At 48.0% G+C, this 21,230-nt stretch overlaps 1 protein-coding gene across 2 annotated transcripts in view; it reads right to left on the bottom strand.

Moving 5' to 3' along the window:
• The window catches only part of LOC138662985 (oocyte zinc finger protein XlCOF6-like), a 34,584-nt gene extending 29,225 nt beyond the window's left edge, over positions 1 to 5,359 (bottom strand). For both annotated transcript variants that reach the window (XM_069749015.1, XM_069749016.1), the window contains exon 1: positions 5,309 to 5,359. In XM_069749015.1, the coding sequence (XP_069605116.1) occupies positions 5,309 to 5,335 (27 nt within the window). In that variant the 5' untranslated portion in view covers positions 5,336 to 5,359. The remainder of the gene's footprint in view (positions 1 to 5,308) is intronic.
• Between the last annotated feature and the right edge of the window lie 15,871 nt (positions 5,360 to 21,230).

Below are 21,230 nucleotides of genomic sequence, written 5' to 3'. Positions count from 1 at the left end.
CTATTAACCCTGTGTCCCAAACTTTTTACTATTGACGCTGCCTATGCTGCATCAATAGTAAAAAATGTAATGTTAAAAATAATTTAAAAAAAAAACCTGCTATGCTCACCCTCCATTGCAGCTCGCGCCGGCCGCCATCTTCCGTTGCAGGTTCCGGTGGCAGAAGGACCTGCCATGACGTCACAGTCATGTGACCGCGACGTCATCACAGGCCCTGCGCGCCTGCGCTACAAAGACCTGCCATGACGTCATGGTCATGTGACCGCGACGTCATCACAGGTCCTGCGCTAATACCAACCCTGGGACCGGAACCTGCCGTGGACTACAAGGGCTACCTCGGAAAGGTGAGTATATGTTTATTTTTTCACCTGTGACAAACCTGGCTGGGCAATATACTACGTAGCTGGGCAATATACTACGCGACTGGGCAATATACTACGTCAATGGGCAATATACTACGTGGCTGCGCAATATACTACGTAACTGGGCAATATACTACGTGGCTGGGCAATATACTACGTCACTGGGAAATACACTACGTGGCTGGGCAATATACTACGTCACTGGGCAATATACTACGTGGCTGGGCAATATACTACGTGGCTGGACAATACACTACGTAGCTGGGTAATATACTACGTGGCTGGGCAATATACTACGTGACTGGGCAATATACGTAACTGGGCAATATACTACGTGGCTGGGCAATATACTACGTCAATGGGCAATATACTACGTCAATGGGCAATATACTATGTGGCTGCGCAATACACTACGTCACTAGGCAATATATTACGTAACTGGGAAATATACTACGTGGCTGGGCAATATACTACGTCACTAGGCAATATACTACGTGGCTGTGCAATATACTACGCAGCTCGGCAATATACAGGTCCTTCTCAAAAAATTAGCATATAGTGTTAAATTTCATTATTTACCATAATGTAATGATTACAATTAAACTTTCATATATTATAGATTCATTATCCACCAACTGAAATTTGTCAGGTCTTTTATTCTTTTAATACTGATGATTTTGGCATACAACTCCTGATAACCCAAAAAACCTGTCTCAATAAATTAACATATCAAGAAAAGGTTCTCTAAACGACCTATTACCCTAATCTTCTGAATCAACTAATTAACTCTAAACACATGCAAAAGATACCTGAGGCTTTTATAAACTCCCTGCCTGGTTCATTACTCAAAACCCCCATCATGGGTAAGACTAGCGACCTGACAGATGTCAAGAAGGCCATCATTGACACCCTCAAGCAAGAGGGTAAGACCCAGAAAGAAATTTCTCAACAAATAGGCTGTTCCCAGAGTGCTGTATCAAGGCACCTCAATGGTAAGTCTGTTGGAAGGAAACAATGTGGCAGAAAACGCTGTACAACCAGAAGAGGAGACCGGACCCTGAGGAAGATTGTGGAGAAGGACCGATTCCAGACCTTGGGGAACCTGAGGAAGCAGTGGACTGAGTCTGGTGTGGAAACATCCAGAGCCACCGTGCACAGGCGTGTGCAGGAAATGGGCTACAGGTGCCGCATTCCCCAGGTAAAGCCACTTTTGAGCTACAGAGAAGCAGCACTGGACTGTTGCTAAGTGGTCCCAAGTACTTTTTTCTGATGAAAGCAAATTTTGCATGTCATTCGGAAATCAAGGTGCCAGAGTCTGGAGGAAGACTGGGGAGAAGGAAATGCCAAAATGCCTGAAGTCCAGTGTCAAGTACCCACAGTCAGTGATGGTGTGGGGTGCCATGTCAGCTGCTGGTGTTGGTCCACTGTGTTTCATCAAGGGCAGGGTCAATGCAGCTAGCTATCAGGAGATTTTGGAGCACTTCATGCTTCCATCGGCTGAAATGCTTTATGGAGATGAAGATTTCATTTTTCAGCACGACCTGGCACCTGCTCACAGTGCCAAAACCACTGGTAAATGGTTTACTGACCATGGTATTACTGTGCTCAATTGGCCTGCCAACTCTCCTGACCTGAACCCCATAGAGAATCTGTGGGATATTGTGAAGAGAAAGTTGAGACACGCAAGACCCAACACTCTGGATGAGCTTAAGGCCGCTATTGAAGCATCCTGGGCCTCCATAACATCTCAGCAGTGTCACAGGCTGATTGCCTCCATGCCACGCCGCATTGAAGCAGTCATTTCTGCCAAAGGATTCCCGACCAAGTATTGAGTGCATAACTGAACATTATTATTTGTTGGTTTTTTTGTTTGTTATTAAAAAACACTTTTATTTGATTGGATGGGTGAAATATGCTAATTTATTGAGACAGGTTTTTTGGGTTATCAGGAGTTGTATGCCAAAATCATCAGTATTAAAACAATAAAAGACCTGACAAATTTCAGTTGGTGGATAATGAATCTATAATATATGAAAGTTTAATTGTAATCATTACATTATGGTAAATAATGAAATTTAACACTATATGCTAATTTTTTGAGAAGGACCTGTACTATGTGGCTGGGCAATATACTACGTGGGTGGGCAATATTCTACGTGACTGGGCAATATACTACGTGACTGGGCAATATACTACGTGACTGGGCAATATACTACGTGACTGGGCAATATACTACGTGACTGGGCAATATACTACATGACTGGGCAATATACTACGTGACTGGGCAATATACTACGTGACTGGGCAATATACTACGTGACTGGGCAATATACTACGTGGCTGGCCAATATACTACGTGACTGGGCAATATACTACGTCACTGGGCAATATACTACGTGGCCGGGCAATATACTACGTGGTTGGGCAATATATTACGTGGCTGTGCAATATACTACAAGGCTGGGCAATATACTACGTGGGCTGTGCAATATACTAGGTGGACATGCATATTCTAGAATACCCGATGCGTTCAAATCGGGCCACCATCTAGTATTTAATAACCAGCAAAGGCTATGCAGGCAGTTGCGGGTTGATAATAGCCTAGGAAGGGGCCATGGATACTGCGCCCCCCTAGTATAAAAACATCAGCTCTCAGCCGCTCCAGAAAAGGCACATCTCTAAGATGCACCAATTCTGGCACTTAGCATCTCTCTTCCCACTTGCCCTTTAGTGGATATCGCTGAAATTGTGATGATGGGAAGGAGAGGGTGACCAATACCACACCCCACCGAGCCCTGTCAATTCATAGCAACCGAGTGGGCTACCTTTATGGATGATACACTCCTGCCTATCCAACTATCATATGGTAAATATCTCATAGATCCTGGGTTCATTAGTATCTGCGCCAAGAATGAGGCTAAGTGAGTATTTATTAATTGTCGGTGGTCGGAGGTAGTCAGTGAGGTGGATGGTACCATATTGTGTATGTAGGGGGCAGTACTGTGGGAACATTAGAAAGAGGGGGGATGACAGTACTGTGGGGACATTATACTGTGTGTGAGGGGGATCCCAGTCATGTGGAAACATTATCCTATGTCTGTGGGAAGCCACTATTGTGGGAACTTTATACTGTGTGTGGGGGTATGGTGGTACTATGAGAACATTATACTGTGTGTGGGGGTATGGCGATACTATGAGAACATTATACGGTGTGTGTGGGGGTATGGCGATACTATGAGAACATTATACGGTGTGTGTGGGGGTATGGCGATACTATGAGAACATTATACTGTGTGTGGGGGTATGGCGGTACTGTAGGAACATTATACTGTGTGTGGGGGTATGGCGGTAGTATGAGAACATTATACTGTGGGTGGGGGTATGGCGGTACTATGAGAACATTATACTGTGTGTGGGGGTATGGCAGTACTATGAGAACATTATACTGTGGGTGGGGGTATGGCGGTACTATGAGAACATTATACTGTGTGTGGGGGTATGGCGGTACTATGAGAAGATTACACTGTGTGTGGGGGTATGGCGGTACTATGAGAACATTCTACTGTGTGTGGGGGTATGGCAGTACTATGAGAACATTATACTGTGTGTGGGGGTATGGCGGTACTGTAGGAGCATTATACTGTGTTTGGGGGTATGGCGGTACTATGAGAACATTATACTGTGTGTGGGGGTATGGCGGTACTGTGAGAACATTATACTGTGTGTGGGGGTATGGCGGTACTATGAGAACATTATACTGTGTGTGGGGTATGGCAGTACTATGAGATTATACTGTGTGGGGGTATGGCGGTACTATGAGAACATTATACTGTGTGTGGGGGTATGGCGGTACTATGAGATTATACTGTGTGTGGGGGTATGGCGGTACTATGAGAACATTATACTGTGTGTGGGGTTAAGGCGGTACTGTAGGAATATTATACTGTGTGTGGGGGTATGGCGGTACTATGAGAACATTATACTGTGTGGGGGTATGGCGGTACTATGAGAACATTATACTGTGTGTGGGGGTATGGCAGTACTATGAGAACATTATACTGTGGGGGGGTATGGCGGTACTATGAGAACATTATACTGTGTGGGGGTATTGCAGTACTGTGAGAACATTATACTGTGTGTGGGGGTATGGCGGTACTATGAGAACATTATACTGTGTGTGGGGGTATGGCAGTAGTGTGAAAATCCCTTTTTTATGAGAGATGCCAGTGCTGTGGAAACATTATACTGTGTGTGGGGGTATGGCGGTACTATGAGAACATTATACTGTGTGTGGGGGTATGGCGGTACTATGAGAACATTATACTGTGTGGGGGTATGGCGGTAGTGTGAAAATCCTTTTACGAGAGATGCCAGTACTGTGGAAACATTATACTGTGTGAGCGCCATCATATATATTACATAAGGGGTGTAAAAAGGAGAGTCATAAAAAAGACTCCTCAGGGCTGTGCTGCATTTGTACAGACTGCTATCTGCCGTCCAGACGGGACCATGTGACATCAATGGGAAGAGGGAGGGTTTCCGGAGGGAAGAGTCTAGAGGGTGCACCTGGTCAGGAGACCTTGATGACGCAGTTACTGATATTATAAAGGCCGGAGCCCCAAAGGCAGAACAGATTTGGCGCCAAGCAAAGGAAAGGGGTGCGGGGAAGAATCTGAGGTACCAGCTCATGGTAAAGTGCCCGAGGCAGCTGGGTGTGGGGCAGAACCCTGCTTACAGGGCATAATGGGGGCATTACACTGTGTGGGGCCAAGAAAGGGGCCTGTACTAGGAGAACAATCCGCTCCCTCACTTCCTGTCCTCCATAGTTGGCTCGTATGTATCTATTACAGGAAACAGAACAACAACGTTATGATTCTTATAAAGAGTCTCAGTGCAGAAGGGGTTAATGTCCCCCCCGCGCTCAGTAATGGGGAATCTCCACATACCTCCACCTGCAGAGCCGCACTCCACATATATGGCTGCTCTGTGCGCACAGGACCTGTGATGAGGTCACAGGGGGGAGGAGTCAGGGGTCACGTGATCCGCAGTGAAGACGTTACATGGAGACTTCTCCTCAGTCAGTGACATTTCCGCCATTATTCGCCCTCACTACTGGCACAATTACCTCGCGCCGCCTTTTCTACACAATGTTCTGTGTGGAATGTAACGTGTGATTTCTCTGGAGACAAATAGACCCCACACATGAGGGAATTATTACCGGTTACCGGACGTCTAGTATATGGCGGCATATGATTGTGCTATCGCCTCCATACCAGGAGCTAAAATGCCGAAATCTCGCTTATTTACCCCCTTCCAGTGTCCGGCTAAGGGTCATATACGGCCATGCCCCTCTCCAGTCACTGTGGGGTTTTGTTAATAGGATGGAGGGCGGCGTCCATGCTTGGACTTCAGAGATAGTAATAAAATCACAGCTCACCTTCCTGATCCTTTACCCCTTACACCTGACCTGTTTAGCCAATTACCTGGAGATAAATGGTTTTACAGACTTACCGTGAGAGGGGCATATAACCTTATACATATCGCCATGGTGACGGATGGAAGACCGCACACAATACACCTGAGGGGCAGATTGAACATTTGATGCTGCCATTCGCGGTAACCAATGCTTCGTCAGTCTTTGAAAATGTCATTAATTATATTTTTTCTCACTGATTGGTAGATTTGTGGTAATTTTCCTGGGTGATGTATTGAGTTCCTCACGTACTCTGGAGGAGCATGGTGAGCATGTCAGACAGCTGGAGTGGGAATAACATTACCTAGCAATCCGTTTTTGACATTTCGACTCCATTAAAAAATGTCCTAGCACCAAGAAAGATAAAAAAGAAGATGGAAGATTCACTAAAAGTGGCGTCTTCTGAATAAAGTCATTACATGCGATCTGACAAATTGTCTTTGTTGTCCTGCGATCTGCCATGGTCTCTCTGAATTCACCCTTTTTTCTACAGGTGACATTTTCCCTATGAAAAGTCCCATGTCATGTTCCACCAGTTCTGTCATCTATGTGATTATATGCTAATGTCAGAATGTATATGTGGGAAGGACGACCCAACCCCCCACAAAAGGCTGAACTCTCACCGTCCCAAGATCCAATAGGGTTTTCTCAAACATGGGCTTTCACGCCACTGCACCATCAAACACAATAAAACAACGGAAAATATTCCCCACAGAGGAGATTCCCCCACAGGCTCAGAATCGCACTGGACAACGACATCAGAGAGAAATCTTGTGGATTTATAAACTAAACACCTTACTCCAAATGGACTCAGGGAAATCACAGATGTATTTTTGTGACCTCCTTTCTGACTTCATAAATTGTATTATCTATAACATAAGGCTGGGAGCGTCACTCTGTCCGAAGCCTTTATAGACTGCGCAAGCGCCGGCGCAGTCTGGGCCTCACAGAGTGACGCTCCCAGGAGATCTCGGTATGCGTAAACACTGAACGCACACCGCGATCTCCAGCAGAGAAGCAGGGACCACCAGGAGGGTAAGTATGCGCTATATTCACCTGGCCCCGTTCCACCGCTGCGCGCCGCCATCTTCCCAGTCCTCGGCCTGTGACCTTCAGTTCAGAGGGCGCGATGACGCGCTTAATGCGCGCCGGCGCCGCCCTCTGACTGAACAGTCACAGCCAGGAGACCGGGAAGATGGCGGCGCGCAGTGGTGGAACGGGGCCAGGTGAATATATAAGTGCTGGAGGGCCTGAGCTGGCGGCGATACCGGCACCTGACCCCCACAGCGCGGTGTCCCCGCCTGCTCAGGCCCCCCAGCACTCGGCGCCCAGCGACCATAGGTGAGTATGGTATTTATTTATTTTTTTATATATTGCAGCAGCATATGGGGAATATACAATGGAGCATCTTATGGGGCCATAAACCATAATGGAGCATCTTATGGGGCAATAAATCATAATGGAACAGTGTATGGGGGCATATACCATGGAGCATCTTATGGGGGCCATAAACCTTTATGGAACAGCGTACGGGGCATACACTATGGAGCATCTTATGGGGGCCATAAACCTTTATGGAGCAGTGTACGGGGGCATATACTATGGAGCATCTTATGGGGGCCATCAACCTTTAAGGAGCAGTGTACATGGCATATACTATGGATCATTTTATGGGGGCCATAAACCTTTATTGAGCAGCGTATGGGGCATATGGATGGGAGCAGCAAATTAAAGAACGGTGGCGCAGGATGGGAGCAGCACATGACAGAACGGGGGCGCAGGATGGGAGCAGCACATGACAGAATAGGGCAGCACATGACAGAACGGGGGCGCAGGATGGGAGCAGCACATGACAGGATGGGGACGCAGGATGGGTGCAGCACATGTCAGAATAGAGGCGCAGGATGGGAGCAGCACATGTCAGAATGGGGGCACAGGATTGGAGCAGCACATGACAAGATGGGGACGCAGGATGGGAACGCAGGATGGGTGCAGCACATGTCAGAATGGGGGCGCAGGATGGGAGCAGTACATGACAGGATGGGGACGCAGGATGGAGCAGCACATGTCAGAATGGGGGCGCAGGATGGGAGCAGCACATGACAGGATGGGGACGCAGGATGGGTGCAGCACATGTCAGAATGGAGGCGCAGGATGGGAGCAGCACATGTCAGAATGGGGGCACAGGATGGGAGCAGCACATGACAGGATGGTGGCGCAGGATGGAGCAGCACATACCAGGATGGAGACCATATACCAATATAAATGCTCACCACCCGGGCGTAGAACGGGTTCAATAGCTAGTTTATTATAACAGTTTATTGTCATATTCATAATACATTGTATTTGTCTGTTCATTGGGGATCTTAATTATTTTTATATTTTTACCATACTTCTAATACTTTCATAAATGTCATTGTCATATTTATCACTCTTATTTATAATACAGTTTTCATACATTTCTACTATAATAACACATAGTTTATTTATATCACATCGGGAAACTATTCTTTTCATACCCGATATATACTATATTATATACTGCACACTTGACACAAATTCCTGTGTGTATAGTTTAGTGATGGGCGAGCACTAAAATGCTCGGGTGCTCGATGCTCGGGTCGAGCAAATTGGAATACTCGGGTACTCGACCCGAGCAATGAGCCCAATGTAAGTCTGTGGGAAATCCGAGCATTTTTGCCGCAATTCCCCGGGGGGTCCTTTTAGTGTCTAAAAAAAGTCAGAAATCAATGGGAACAGTGCTCAAATGACACGGGAACATCATGGGGAAGACCCCTGGAAGCATTTCTGAATATCATCTGTATATAGTATTTACCTGTATATCATCTCCTCCTTTATATAGTACATACCTGTATGTCATCTCCCCTGTATATAGTATATACCTGTGGAGCGCCCCCAGACACAGGGCCACGAGTTCTCGGTACCGGGCCTCTCTGGTTCGGTTCTGAGGCTGTCACGGTGGCTAGACCCGGTCCGCGACCCTGCTAAGGGGCATCCAAGAAAGGTAGTACAGTCTGTCAAGGGTTCGTGACGCCACCTGTGGTGTTCGGGCAGGGTGACCGACGCTGCTGTGGGGTCCGCTGGGGTGATGGAATGGCAGCTGGATGGTATACCTTCCCACAGGTGAAGTATGTCCCCAGGGCTTCCCAGTAAGGTGGATGGTGATGGTGTGAGGTGCAGTCAATAACGAGGACACAGGGTTGCAGTCTCTTTACCGCTTTACTGAAGACTTCAGGATCCACAATCCAGAGCACGCTTAACAGGGCTGTCGGAGACCGGCCGGTCCGATGGGCACATCCAGAGTTTCCTTCGCAGATGGAAATTGTTGCCTACCACTAGCGCCTGTTTGTGTTGTAGTCCTACCCTGCTGAGCATTCGGAATAGTCCTCACAACTACTGTTCTCGTTCGTTCGTTTTCTACAGCTCTCTCTTTCTTTAGTTCCAGATGTTACTAGTTCAACGTCCCCCAGATATGTTATGGCTAGGACGCACCCATATGACGGGAAGGCCTGGAGTTCTTCCGGGACCCTAGAGACGCCCCTCTCCCACAGTTGCCCCCTATGTCTTCGTAGGTGTTTAGGTGAGACAGCCAACCTATAATTAACTGTCCTGCGGAGTTCGGAGTAAGGCCTAGAGTCAGTTACTCCCGTGGTGTTCCGGCCACCGGCTATACGCCTCAGTAGGATGTTGCCTTGGTCTCACGGCACGACTCCTACTGGTACTCCTTTGTGCTTGATCTCGTTTACACTGTTCCACAATATCCTTCCCTTCGTGTCTCTCTCTTGGATACCGCCGCGGGGTGTGCAGGTGCGGTTCCGTTAAGTTCTGTTCTGTTCGCTAGGCACCTGCCAGGTTCCCACGCCTGACAGGGACCCCCCTGTGTCTTCTCCCTGCAACACCCCCTGCCACGGGATGTTGCCTGAATCCAACCCAGTCAGCTTCTGACTAACTTCCTCCCCGACCCCTAGTTTTACCAGTGTGAGGAGTGGACCAATAAATAAAGCCTTTTGCTCCCCCTAGTGGCCGGAGTGTGAAGTGTAAAGTGTTCTGGTGATACCTGGTCAGGAGAACTCTTTAGTGCCATCGGACGCACCATCACTCCCCTTAGTGGCAGAGCGTCATACTGCAATGACCAGATCTCTGGGGCGCTGCACCTGTATGTCCTCTCCCCTGTATATAGTATATACCTGTATGTCACTTCCTCCTCTATATACTGTATATACCTGTGTGTCACCTCCCCTCTATATAATATATACCTGTGTGTCCTCTCCCCTGTATATAGTATACACCTGTATGCCATCTCCCCTGTATATAGTATATACCTGTGTGTCATCTCCCCTCTATATAATATATACCTGTGTGTCCTCTCCCCTGTATATAGTATATACCTGTATGTCACCTCCTCTATATACTGTATATACCTGTGTGTCACCTCCCCTCTATATAATATATACCTGTGTGTCCTCTCCCCTGTATATAGTATACACCTGTATGCCATCTCCCCTGTATATAGTATATACCTGTATGTCCCCTCCTCCTCTATATACTGTATATACCTGTGTGTCACCTCCCCTCTATATAATATACTAGCTATTGAACCAGTTCTACGCCCGGGTGGCGAGCATTTATATTGGTATATGGTCTCCATCCTGGTATGTGCTGCTCCATCCTGCGTCCCCATCTTGTCATGAGCTGCTCCATCCTGCGTCCCCATCCAGTCATGTGCTGCACCCATCCTGCATCCCCATTCTGACATGTGCTGCTCCCATCCTGCACCCCCATTCTGACATGTGCTGCTCCCATCCTGCACCCCCATTCTGACATGTGCTGCTCCATCCTGCGTCCCCATCCTGTCATGTGCTGCACCCATCCTGCACCCCCATCCTGCCATGTGTTGCACCCATCTTGCGCCCCCATTCTGTCATGTGTTGCACCCATCCTGCGCCCCCATTCTGTCATGTGCTGCTCCCATCCTGCGCCTCCATTCTGACATGTGCTGCTCCCATCCTGCGCCTCCATTCTGACATGTTCTGCACCCATCCTGTGCCCCCGTTCTGTCATGTGCTGCTCCCATCCTGCGCCACCGTTCTGTCATGTGCTGCTCCCATCCTGCGCCACCATCCTGTCATGTGCTGCTCCCATCCTGCGCCACCATTCTTTAATTTGCTTCTCCCATCCATATGCCCCATACGCTGCTCCAGTATGGTTGATGGCCCCCATAAGATGCTCCATAGTATATGCCCCCGTACACTGCTCCATTATGGTTTATGGCCCCCATAAGATGCTCCATAAAGGTTTATGGCCCCCATAAGATGCTCTATAGTGTATGCCCCCATAAACTGCTCCATAAAGGTTTATGACCCCCATAAGACGCTCCAGTGTGTATGCCCCCGTACACTGCTCCATAAAGGTTTATGACCCGCATAAGACGCTCCAGTGTGTATGCCCCCGTACACTGCTCCATTATGGTTTATGGCCCCCATAAGATGCTCCATAATATATGCCCCCGTACACTGCTCCATTATGGTTGATGGCCCCCATAAGATGCTCCATTGTATATGGCCCGTATGCTGCTGCGATATATAAAAAAAAAAACCATACTCACCTATTGTCGCTGGGCGCCGAGTGCTGGGGGGCCTGAGCAGGCGGCAGGCTCGGACTGGCCCACCGGGGTACCGGAGGATCCCCCGGTGGGCCCCTGACTCAGACAGTCTCTCTCTTCTGAGCATCGCTGCATGCCGGATTTAAGCTCCGCCTCTCCCCGCCCATCAGAAGAAGAGAGAAAAGCGGAGCTCCTGCATTGCCTGGTATAATCAGGGGTGGATTAAGGGTAGCCAGGGCCCCGGGCTGTTCACACACTGTGGGCCCCCCCGGTCACGTGACGGGGGTCACGTGACGGGGGTCATGATATACCCGAACCAGATTATTCCAGAAAAAGGGCCGGGCCCTACTCTACTGTAACCTAGGAAATATTTGTTAAAATCTGCAATACAATTTAGGTATATCTTGACCAATAATATCACATACAAGGAACAAATACCACCGCACCATGACCAGACCACAAATTACAACCACAGTGATCGAATAATAGCACATACAAGGGACAAATACCACCGCACCATTTCCAGACCACATATTACCATACCTCCCAACTTTTGAAGTTGGGAAAGAGGGACAAAGTTTGCGTTGCGCGCCGCAGCAAATTTTGGGACACACCTCTGACCACACCCATTCACTAGTCACACCCATATCCATGTCTCAACCACACCCATTTAGCACTGCTGATCACACTGTTCATAAAGAATAATTATAAAAAAAAAATATGGCCACACAGTGCTCGATACTGTATAATGGCCACACAGTGCTCCATACTGTATAACGACCCCACATGACCACATGATGCTCAATACTGTATAATGGCCACACATGATGTTCAATACTGTATAATGACCCCACATGATGCTCAATACTGTATAATGGCCACACATGATGCTCCATACTGTATAATGGCCACACATGATGCTCCATACTGTATAATGGCCCCACATGATGCTCAATACTGTATAATGACCCCACGTGATGCTCAATACTGTATAATGGCCACACATGATGCTCAATACTGTATAATGGCCCCACATGATGCTCAATACTGTATAATGGCCCCACATGATGCTCAATACTGTATAATGACCCCACATGATGCTCAATACTGTATAATGGCCCCACATGATGCTCAATACTGTATAATGACCCCACATGATGCTCAATACTGTATAATGGCCCCACATGATGCTCCATACTGTATAATGGCCACACATGATGCTCCATACTGTATAATGACCACACATGATGCTCCATATTGTATAATGACCGCACATGATGCTCCATAATGGCCACACATGATGCTCCATACTGTATAATGACCGCATATGATGCTCCATACTGTATAATAGCCGCACATGATGCTCCATACTGTATAATGACGGCACATGATGCTCCACACTGTATGACAGCACATGATGCTCCATACTGTATAATGACTGCACATGATGCTCCATACTGTATAATGACAGCACATGATGCTCCATACTGTATAATGACAGCACATGATGCTCCATACTGTATAATGGCCACACATGATGCTCCATACTGTATAATGACCGTACATGATGTTCCATACTGTATAATGGCCGCACATGATGCTCCATACTGTATAATGACTGCACACAGGGGCGGATTATCAGAGGGTCAATATGGGCGGTAGCCCAGGGCCCAGTGGTCTGGGGGGGCCCTGGGCTACCGCACAGATTGACCCTCCACTAAGTGTCTGAATGCCCGCCGGCATTTGTGTGCCCCCGGACCCGGTGGGCAGAGAGAGGGGGCCCGCATTGGTTGGGAGGTGCGTGTATCAGCCGGTCAGCTGAGAGCTCCGAGTCCCTGCACCAGGCCTGCACAGCAGCACACCACATAATGGCTGCTCTGTGCACAGGACCTGTGATGAGGTCACAGGATGGGAGGAGTCAGGGGTCACATGATCGGGAGGAGGACCTCCGTGTACAGGACTTTGCTGGTTGCCATGGCGCCGGAGGAGGGTAAGGCAGCTTATGTGTGAGGTCTCAGGTCAGGAGGTGTTTACAGGGTGGATGTAGCAGAGCCGTGTGTGTACGAGGTGTATGGATCAGAGCAGCGTGTGAAAGGTCTATGCAGCGGAGTCGTGTGTGTACGATGTGTACGGAGCCGTGTGCATGAGGTGTACGGAGCGCAGCCGCGTGTGTACGAGGTGTACGGAGCAGAGCAGCGTGTGTATGAGGTGTACGGAGCGGAGTTGTGTGTACAAGGTGTACGGAGCACAGCCGCGTGTGTACGAGGTGTACGGAGCGCAGCCGCGTGTGTACGAGGTGTACAGAGCGGAGTCGTGTGTAAGAGGTGTACGGAGCCATGTGTACAAGGTGTACGGAGCACAGCCGCGTGTGTACGAGGTGTACGGAGCGCAGCCGCTTGTGTACAAGGTGTACGGAGCGGAGTCGTGTGTAAGAGGTGTACGGAGCCATGTGTACAAGGTGTACGGAGCGCAGCCGCATGTGTACAAGGTGTACGGAGCGGAGTCGTGTGTAAGAGGTGTACGGAGCCATGTGTACAAGGTGTACGGAGCACAGCCGCATGTGTACAAGGTGTACGGAGCGGAGTCGTGTGTAAGAGGTGTACGGAGCCATGTGTACGAGGTGTACGGAGCACAGCCGCGTGTGTACGAGGTGTACAGAGCAGAGCCGCATGTGTACGAGGTGTACGGAGCACAGCCGCGTGTGTACGAGGTGTACGGAGCACAGCCGCGTGTGTACGAGGTGTACGGAGCGGAGTTGTGTGTAAGAGGTGTACGGAGCACAGCCGCGTGTGTACAAGGTGTACGGAGTGGAGTCGTGTGTACGAGGTGTACGGAGCACAGCCGCGTGTGTACGAGGTGTACGGAGCACAGCCGCGTGTGTACGAGGTGTACGGAGCGCAGCCGCGTGTGTACGAGGTGTACGGAGCGGAGTTGTGTGTAAGAGGTGTACGGAGCCATGTGTACAAGGTGTACGGAGCACAGCCGCATGTGTACAAGGTGTACGGAGCGGAGTCGTGTGTAAGAGGTGAACGGAGCCATGTGTACAAGGTGTACGGAGCACAGCCGCATGTGTACAAGGTGTACGGAGCGGAGTCGTGTGTAAGAGGTGTACGGACGCAGCCGCGTGTGTACAAGGTGTACGGAGTGGAGTCGTGTGTAAGAGGTGTACGGAGTCGTGTGTAAGAGGTGTACGGAGCCATGTGTACAAGGTGTACGGAGCGCAGCCGCATGTGTACAAGGTGTACGGAGCGGAGTCGTGTGTAAGAGGTGTACGGAGCCATGTGTACGAGGTGTACGGAGCACAGCCGCATGTGTACGAGGTGTACGGAGCGGAGCCGTGTGTACGAGGTGTACGGAGCACAGCCGCGTGTGTACGAGGTGTACGGAGCGGAGCAGCATGTGAAAGGTGTACGGAGTGGAGTCGTGTGTACGAGGTGTACGGAGCACAGCCGCGTGTGTACGAGGTGTACGGAGCACAGCCGCGTGTGTACGAGGTGTACGGAGCGCAGCCGCGTGTGTACGAGGTGCACGGAGCGGAGTTGTGTGTAAGAGGTGTACGGAGCCATGTGTACAAGGTGTACGGAGCACAGCCGCATGTGTACAAGGTGTACGGAGCGGAGTCGTGTGTAAGAGGTGAACGGAGCCATGTGTACAAGGTGTACGGAGCACAGCCGCATGTGTACAAGGTGTACGGAGCGGAGTCGTGTGTAAGAGGTGTACGGAGCGCAGCCGCGTGTGTACAAGGTGTACGGAGTGGAGTCGTGTGTAAGAGGTGTACAGAGCCATGTGTACAAGGTGTACGGAGCGCAGCCGCATGTGTACAAGGTGTACGGAGCGGAGTCGTGTGTAAGAGGTGTACGGAGCCATGTGTACGAGGTGTACAGAGCACAGCCGCATGTGTACGAGGTGTACAGAGCAGAGCCGCATGTGTACGAGGTGTACGGAGCACAGCCGCGTGTGTACAAGGTGTACGGAGCGGAGTCGTGTGTAAGAGGTGTACGGAGCCATGTGTACGAGGTGTACAGAGCACAGCCGCATGTGTACGAGGTGTACAGAGCAGAGCCGCATGTGTACGGAGCACAGCCGCGTGTGTACGAGGTGTACGGAGCGGAGCCGTGTGTACGAGGTGTGCGGAGCACAGCCGCGTGTGTACGAGGTGTACGGAGCACAGCCGCGTGTGTACGAGGTGTACGGAGCGGAGCAGCATGTGAAAGGTGTACGGAGTGGAGTCGTGTGTACGAGGTGTACGGAGCGCAGCCGCGTGTGTACGAGGTGTACGGAGCGGAGTTGTGTGTAAGAGGTGTACGGAGCCATGTGTACAAGGTGTACGGAGCACAGCCGCATGTGTACAAGGTGTACGGAGCGGAGTCGTGTGTAAGAGGTGTACGGAGCCATGTGTACGAGGTGTACGGAGCACAGCCGCGTGTGTACGAGGTGTACGGAGCGGAGCCGTGTGTACGAGGTGTACGGAGCACTGCTGCGTGTGTACGAGGTGTATGGAGCACAGCCGCGTGTGTATGAGGTGTACGGAGCACAGCCACGTGTGTATGAGGTGTACGGAGTAGTGCCGTGTGTGTACGAGATGTATGGAGAGGAGCCGTATGTGTATGAGGTGTACGCAGCGGAGCTGTGTGTGTGCAAGGTATGCGGAGCAGTTTGTGCAATGTGTATGGAGCGGAGCGATGTGTGTATGAGGTGTACGGAGTAGTGCCGTGTGTACGAGATGTATGGAGCGGAGCCGTGTGTGTATGAGGTGTATGGAGCGGAGCCGTGTATGAGGTGTATGGAGCGGAGCTGAATGTGTACGGAGCGGAGCCGTGTGTGTATGAGATGTATGGAGTGGAGCCATGTGTACGGAGCGGAGCCGTGTATGCAAAGTTTACGGAGCGCAGCCGCGTGTGTAGGAGTAGCTATGTGTGGCCATTATCATGTGCGGCCAATATACAGTAAGGAGCATCATGTGTGGCGATTATACAGTATGGAGCATCATGTGCGGTCATTATACAGTATTATTGAGCATCATGTGCGGTCATTATACAGTATGGAGAATCATGTGTGGCCATTATACAGTATGGAGCATCATGTGCGGTCATTATACAGTATGGAGCATCATGTGCGGTCATTATACAGTATGGAGCATCATGTGCGGTCATTATACACTATGGAGCATCATGTGTGGTCATTATACATTATGGAGCATCATGTGCGGTCATTATACAGTATGGAGCATCATGTGCGGTCATTATACAGTATGGAGCATGATGTGCAGTCATTATACAGTATTGAGCATCATGTGGGGCCATTATACAGTATTGAGCATCATGTGGGGTCATTATACAGTATTGAGCATCATGTGTGGCCATTATATAGTATGGAGCATCATGTGCGGTCCTTATACAGTATGGAGCATCATGTGCGGCTATTATACAGTATCTATTATACAGTATGGAGCATCATGTGTGGCCATTATACAGTATGGAGTATCATGTGCGGTCATTACAGTATTATTGAGCATCATGTGCGGTCATTATACAGTATGGAGAATCATGTGTGGCCATTATACAGTATGGAGCATCATGTGCGGTCATTATACACTATGGAGCATCATGTGCGGTCATTATACACTATGGAGCATCATGTGTGGTCATTATACAGTATGGAGCATCATGGGCGGTCATTATACAGTATGGAGCATCATGTGCGGTCATTATACAGTATGGAGCATGATGTGCAGTCATTATACAGTATTGAGCATCATGTGGGGCCATTATACAGTATTGAGCATCATGTGGGGTCATTATACAGTATTGAGCATCATGTGTGGCCATTATACAGTATGGAGCATCATGTGCGGTCCTTATACAGTATGGAGCATCATGTGCGGCTATTATACAGTATCTATTATACAGTATGGAGCATCATGTGTGGCCATTATACAGTATGGAGCATCATGTGCGGTCATTATACAGTATTATTGAGCATCATGTGCGGTCATTATACAGTATGGAGAATCATGTGTGGCCATTATACAGTATGGAGCATCATGTGCGGTCATTATACAGTATGGAGCATCATGTGCGGTCATTATACACTATGGAGCATCATGTGTGGTCATTATACAGTATGGAGCATCATGTGCGGTCATTATACAGTATGGAGCATCATGTGCGGTCATTATACAGTATGGAGCATGATGTGCAGTCATTATACAGTATTGAGCATCATGTGGGGCCATTATACAGTATTGAGCATCATGTGGGGTCATTATACAGTATTGAGCATCATGTGTGGCCATTATACAGTATGGAGCATCATGTGCGGTCCTTATACAGTATGGAGCATCATGTGCGGCTATTATACAGTATCTATTATACAGTATGGAGCATCATGTGCGGTCATTATACAGTATTATTGAGCATCATGTGCGGTCATTATACAGTATGGAGAATCATGTGCGGTCATTATACAGTATGGAGCATCATGTGCGGTCATTATACACTATGGAGCATCATGTGTGGTCATTATACAGTATGGAGCATCATGTGCGGTCATTATACAGTATGGAGCATCATGTGCGGTCATTATACAGTATGGAGCATGATGTGCAGTCAGGGGTGGATTAAGGGTAGCCAGGGCCCCGGGCTGTTCACACACTGTGGGCCCCCCCGGTCACGTGACGGGGGTCACGTGACGGGGGTCATGATATACCCGAACCAGATTATTCCAGAAAAAGGGCCGGGCCCTACTCTACTGTAACCTAGGAAATATTTGTTAAAATCTGCAATACAATTTAGGTATATCTTGACCAATAATATCACATACAAGGAACAAATACCACCGCACCATGACCAGACCACAAATTACAACCACAGTGATCGAATAATAGCACATACAAGGGACAAATACCACCGCACCATTTCCAGACCACATATTACCATACCTCCCAACTTTTGAAGTTGGGAAAGAGGGACAAAGTTTGCGTTGCGCGCCGCAGCAAATTTTGGGACACACCTCTGACCACACCCATTCACTAGTCACACCCATATCCATGTCTCAACCACACCCATTTAGCACTGCTGATCACACTGTTCATAAAGAATAATTATAAAAAAAAAATATGGCCACACAGTGCTCGATACTGTATAATGGCCACACAGTGCTCCATACTGTATAACGACCCCACATGACCACATGATGCTCAATACTGTATAATGGCCACACATGATGTTCAATACTGTATAATGACCCCACATGATGCTCAATACTGTATAATGGCCACACATGATGCTCCATACTGTATAATGGCCACACATGATGCTCCATACTGTATAATGGCCCCACATGATGCTCAATACTGTATAATGACCCCACGTGATGCTCAATACTGTATAATGGCCACACATGATGCTCAATACTGTATAATGGCCCCACATGATGCTCAATACTGTATAATGACCCCACATGATGCTCAATACTGTATAATGGCCCCACATGATGCTCAATACTGTATAATGACCCCACATGATGCTCAATACTGTATAATGGCCCCACATGATGCTCAATACTGTATAATGACCCCACATGATGCTCAATACTGTATAATGGCCCCACATGATGCTCCATACTGTATAATGGCCACACATGATGCTCCATACTGTATAATGACCACACATGATGCTCCATATTGTATAATGACCGCACATGATGCTCCATAATGGCCACACATGATGCTCCATACTGTATAATGACCGCATATGATGCTCCATACTGTATAATGACCGCACATGATGCTCCATACTGTATAATGACCGCACATGATGCTCCATACTGTATAATGACCGCACATGATGCTCCATACTGTATAATGACCACACATGATGCTCCATAGTGTATAATGACCGCACATGATGCTCCATACTGTATAATGACCGCACATGATTCTCCATACTGTATAATGACCGCACATGATGCTCAATAATACTGTATAATGACCGCACATCATGCTCCATACTGTATAATGACCGCACATGATGCTCCATACTGTATAATGACCGCACATGATGCTCCATACTGTATAATGACCACACATGATGCTCCATAGTGTATAATGACCGCACATGATGCTCCATACTGTATAATGACCGCACATGATGCTCCATACTGTATAATGACCGCACATGATGCTCCATACTGTATAATGACCACACATGATGCTCCATAGTGTATAATGACCGCACATGATGCTCCATACTGTATAATGACCGCACATGATTCTCCATACTGTATAATGACCGCACATGATGCTCAATAATACTGTATAATGACCGCACATGATGCTCCATACTGTATAATAGATACTGTATAATAGCCGCACATGATGCTCCATACTGTATAAGGACCGCACATGATGCTTCATACTGTATAATGGCCACACATGATGCTCAATACTGTATAATGACCCCACATGATGCTCAATACTGTATAATGGCCCCACATGATGCTCAATACTGTATAATGACTGCACATCATGCTCCATACTGTATAATGACCGCACATGATGCTCCATACTGTATAATGACCGCACATGATGCTCCATACTGTATAATGACCACACATGATGCTCCATAGTGTATAATGACCGCACATGATGCTCCATACTGTATAATGACCGCACATGATGCTCCATACTGTATAATGGCCACACATGATTCTCCATACTGTATAATGACCGCACATGATGCTCAATAATACTGTATAATGACCGCACATGATGCTCCATACTGTATAATGGCCACACATGATGCTCCATACTGTATAATAGATACTGTATAATAGCCGCACATGATGCTCCATACTGTATAAGGACCGCACATGATGCTCCATACTGTATAATGGCCACACATGATGCTCAATACTGTATAATGACCCCACATGATGCTCAATACTGTATAATGGCCCCACATGATGCTCAATACTGTATAATGACTGCACATCATGCTCCATACTGTATAATGACCGCACATGATGCTCCATACTGTATAATGACCGCCCATGATGCTCCATACTGTATAATGACCACACATGATGCTCCATAGTGTATAATGACCGCACATGATGCTCCATAGTGTATAATGACCGCACATGATGCTCCATACTGTATAATGGCCACACATGATTCTCCATACTGTATAATGACCGCACATGATGCTCAATAATACTGTAATGACCGCACATGATACTCCATACTGTATAATGGCCACACATGATGCTCCATACTGTATAATAGATACTGTATAATAGCCGCACATGATGCTCCATACTGTATAAGGACCGCACATGATGCTCCATACTATATAATGGCCACACATGATGCTCAATACTGTATAATGACCCCACATGATGCTCAATACTGTATAATGGCCCCACATGATGCTCAATACTGTATAATGACTGCACATCATGCTCCATACTGTATAATGACCGCACATGATGCTCCATACTGTATAATGACCGCACATGATGCTCCATAATGTATAATGACCACACATGATGCTCCATAGTGTATAATGACCGCACATGATGCTCCATACTGTATAATGACCGCACATGATGCTCCATACTGTATAATGGCCACACATGATTCTCCATACTGTATAATGACCGCACATGATGCTCAATAATACTGTATAATGACCGCACATGATGCTCCATACTGTATAATCGCCACACATGATGCTCCTTACTGTATATTGGCCGCACATGATAATGGCCA

This window comes from Ranitomeya imitator, chromosome 2, assembly GCF_032444005.1.
Source record: "Ranitomeya imitator isolate aRanImi1 chromosome 2, aRanImi1.pri, whole genome shotgun sequence".
Taxonomy (NCBI): domain Eukaryota; kingdom Metazoa; phylum Chordata; class Amphibia; order Anura; family Dendrobatidae; genus Ranitomeya; species Ranitomeya imitator.
This window is presented reverse-complemented; position numbering and strand designations above follow the sequence as displayed.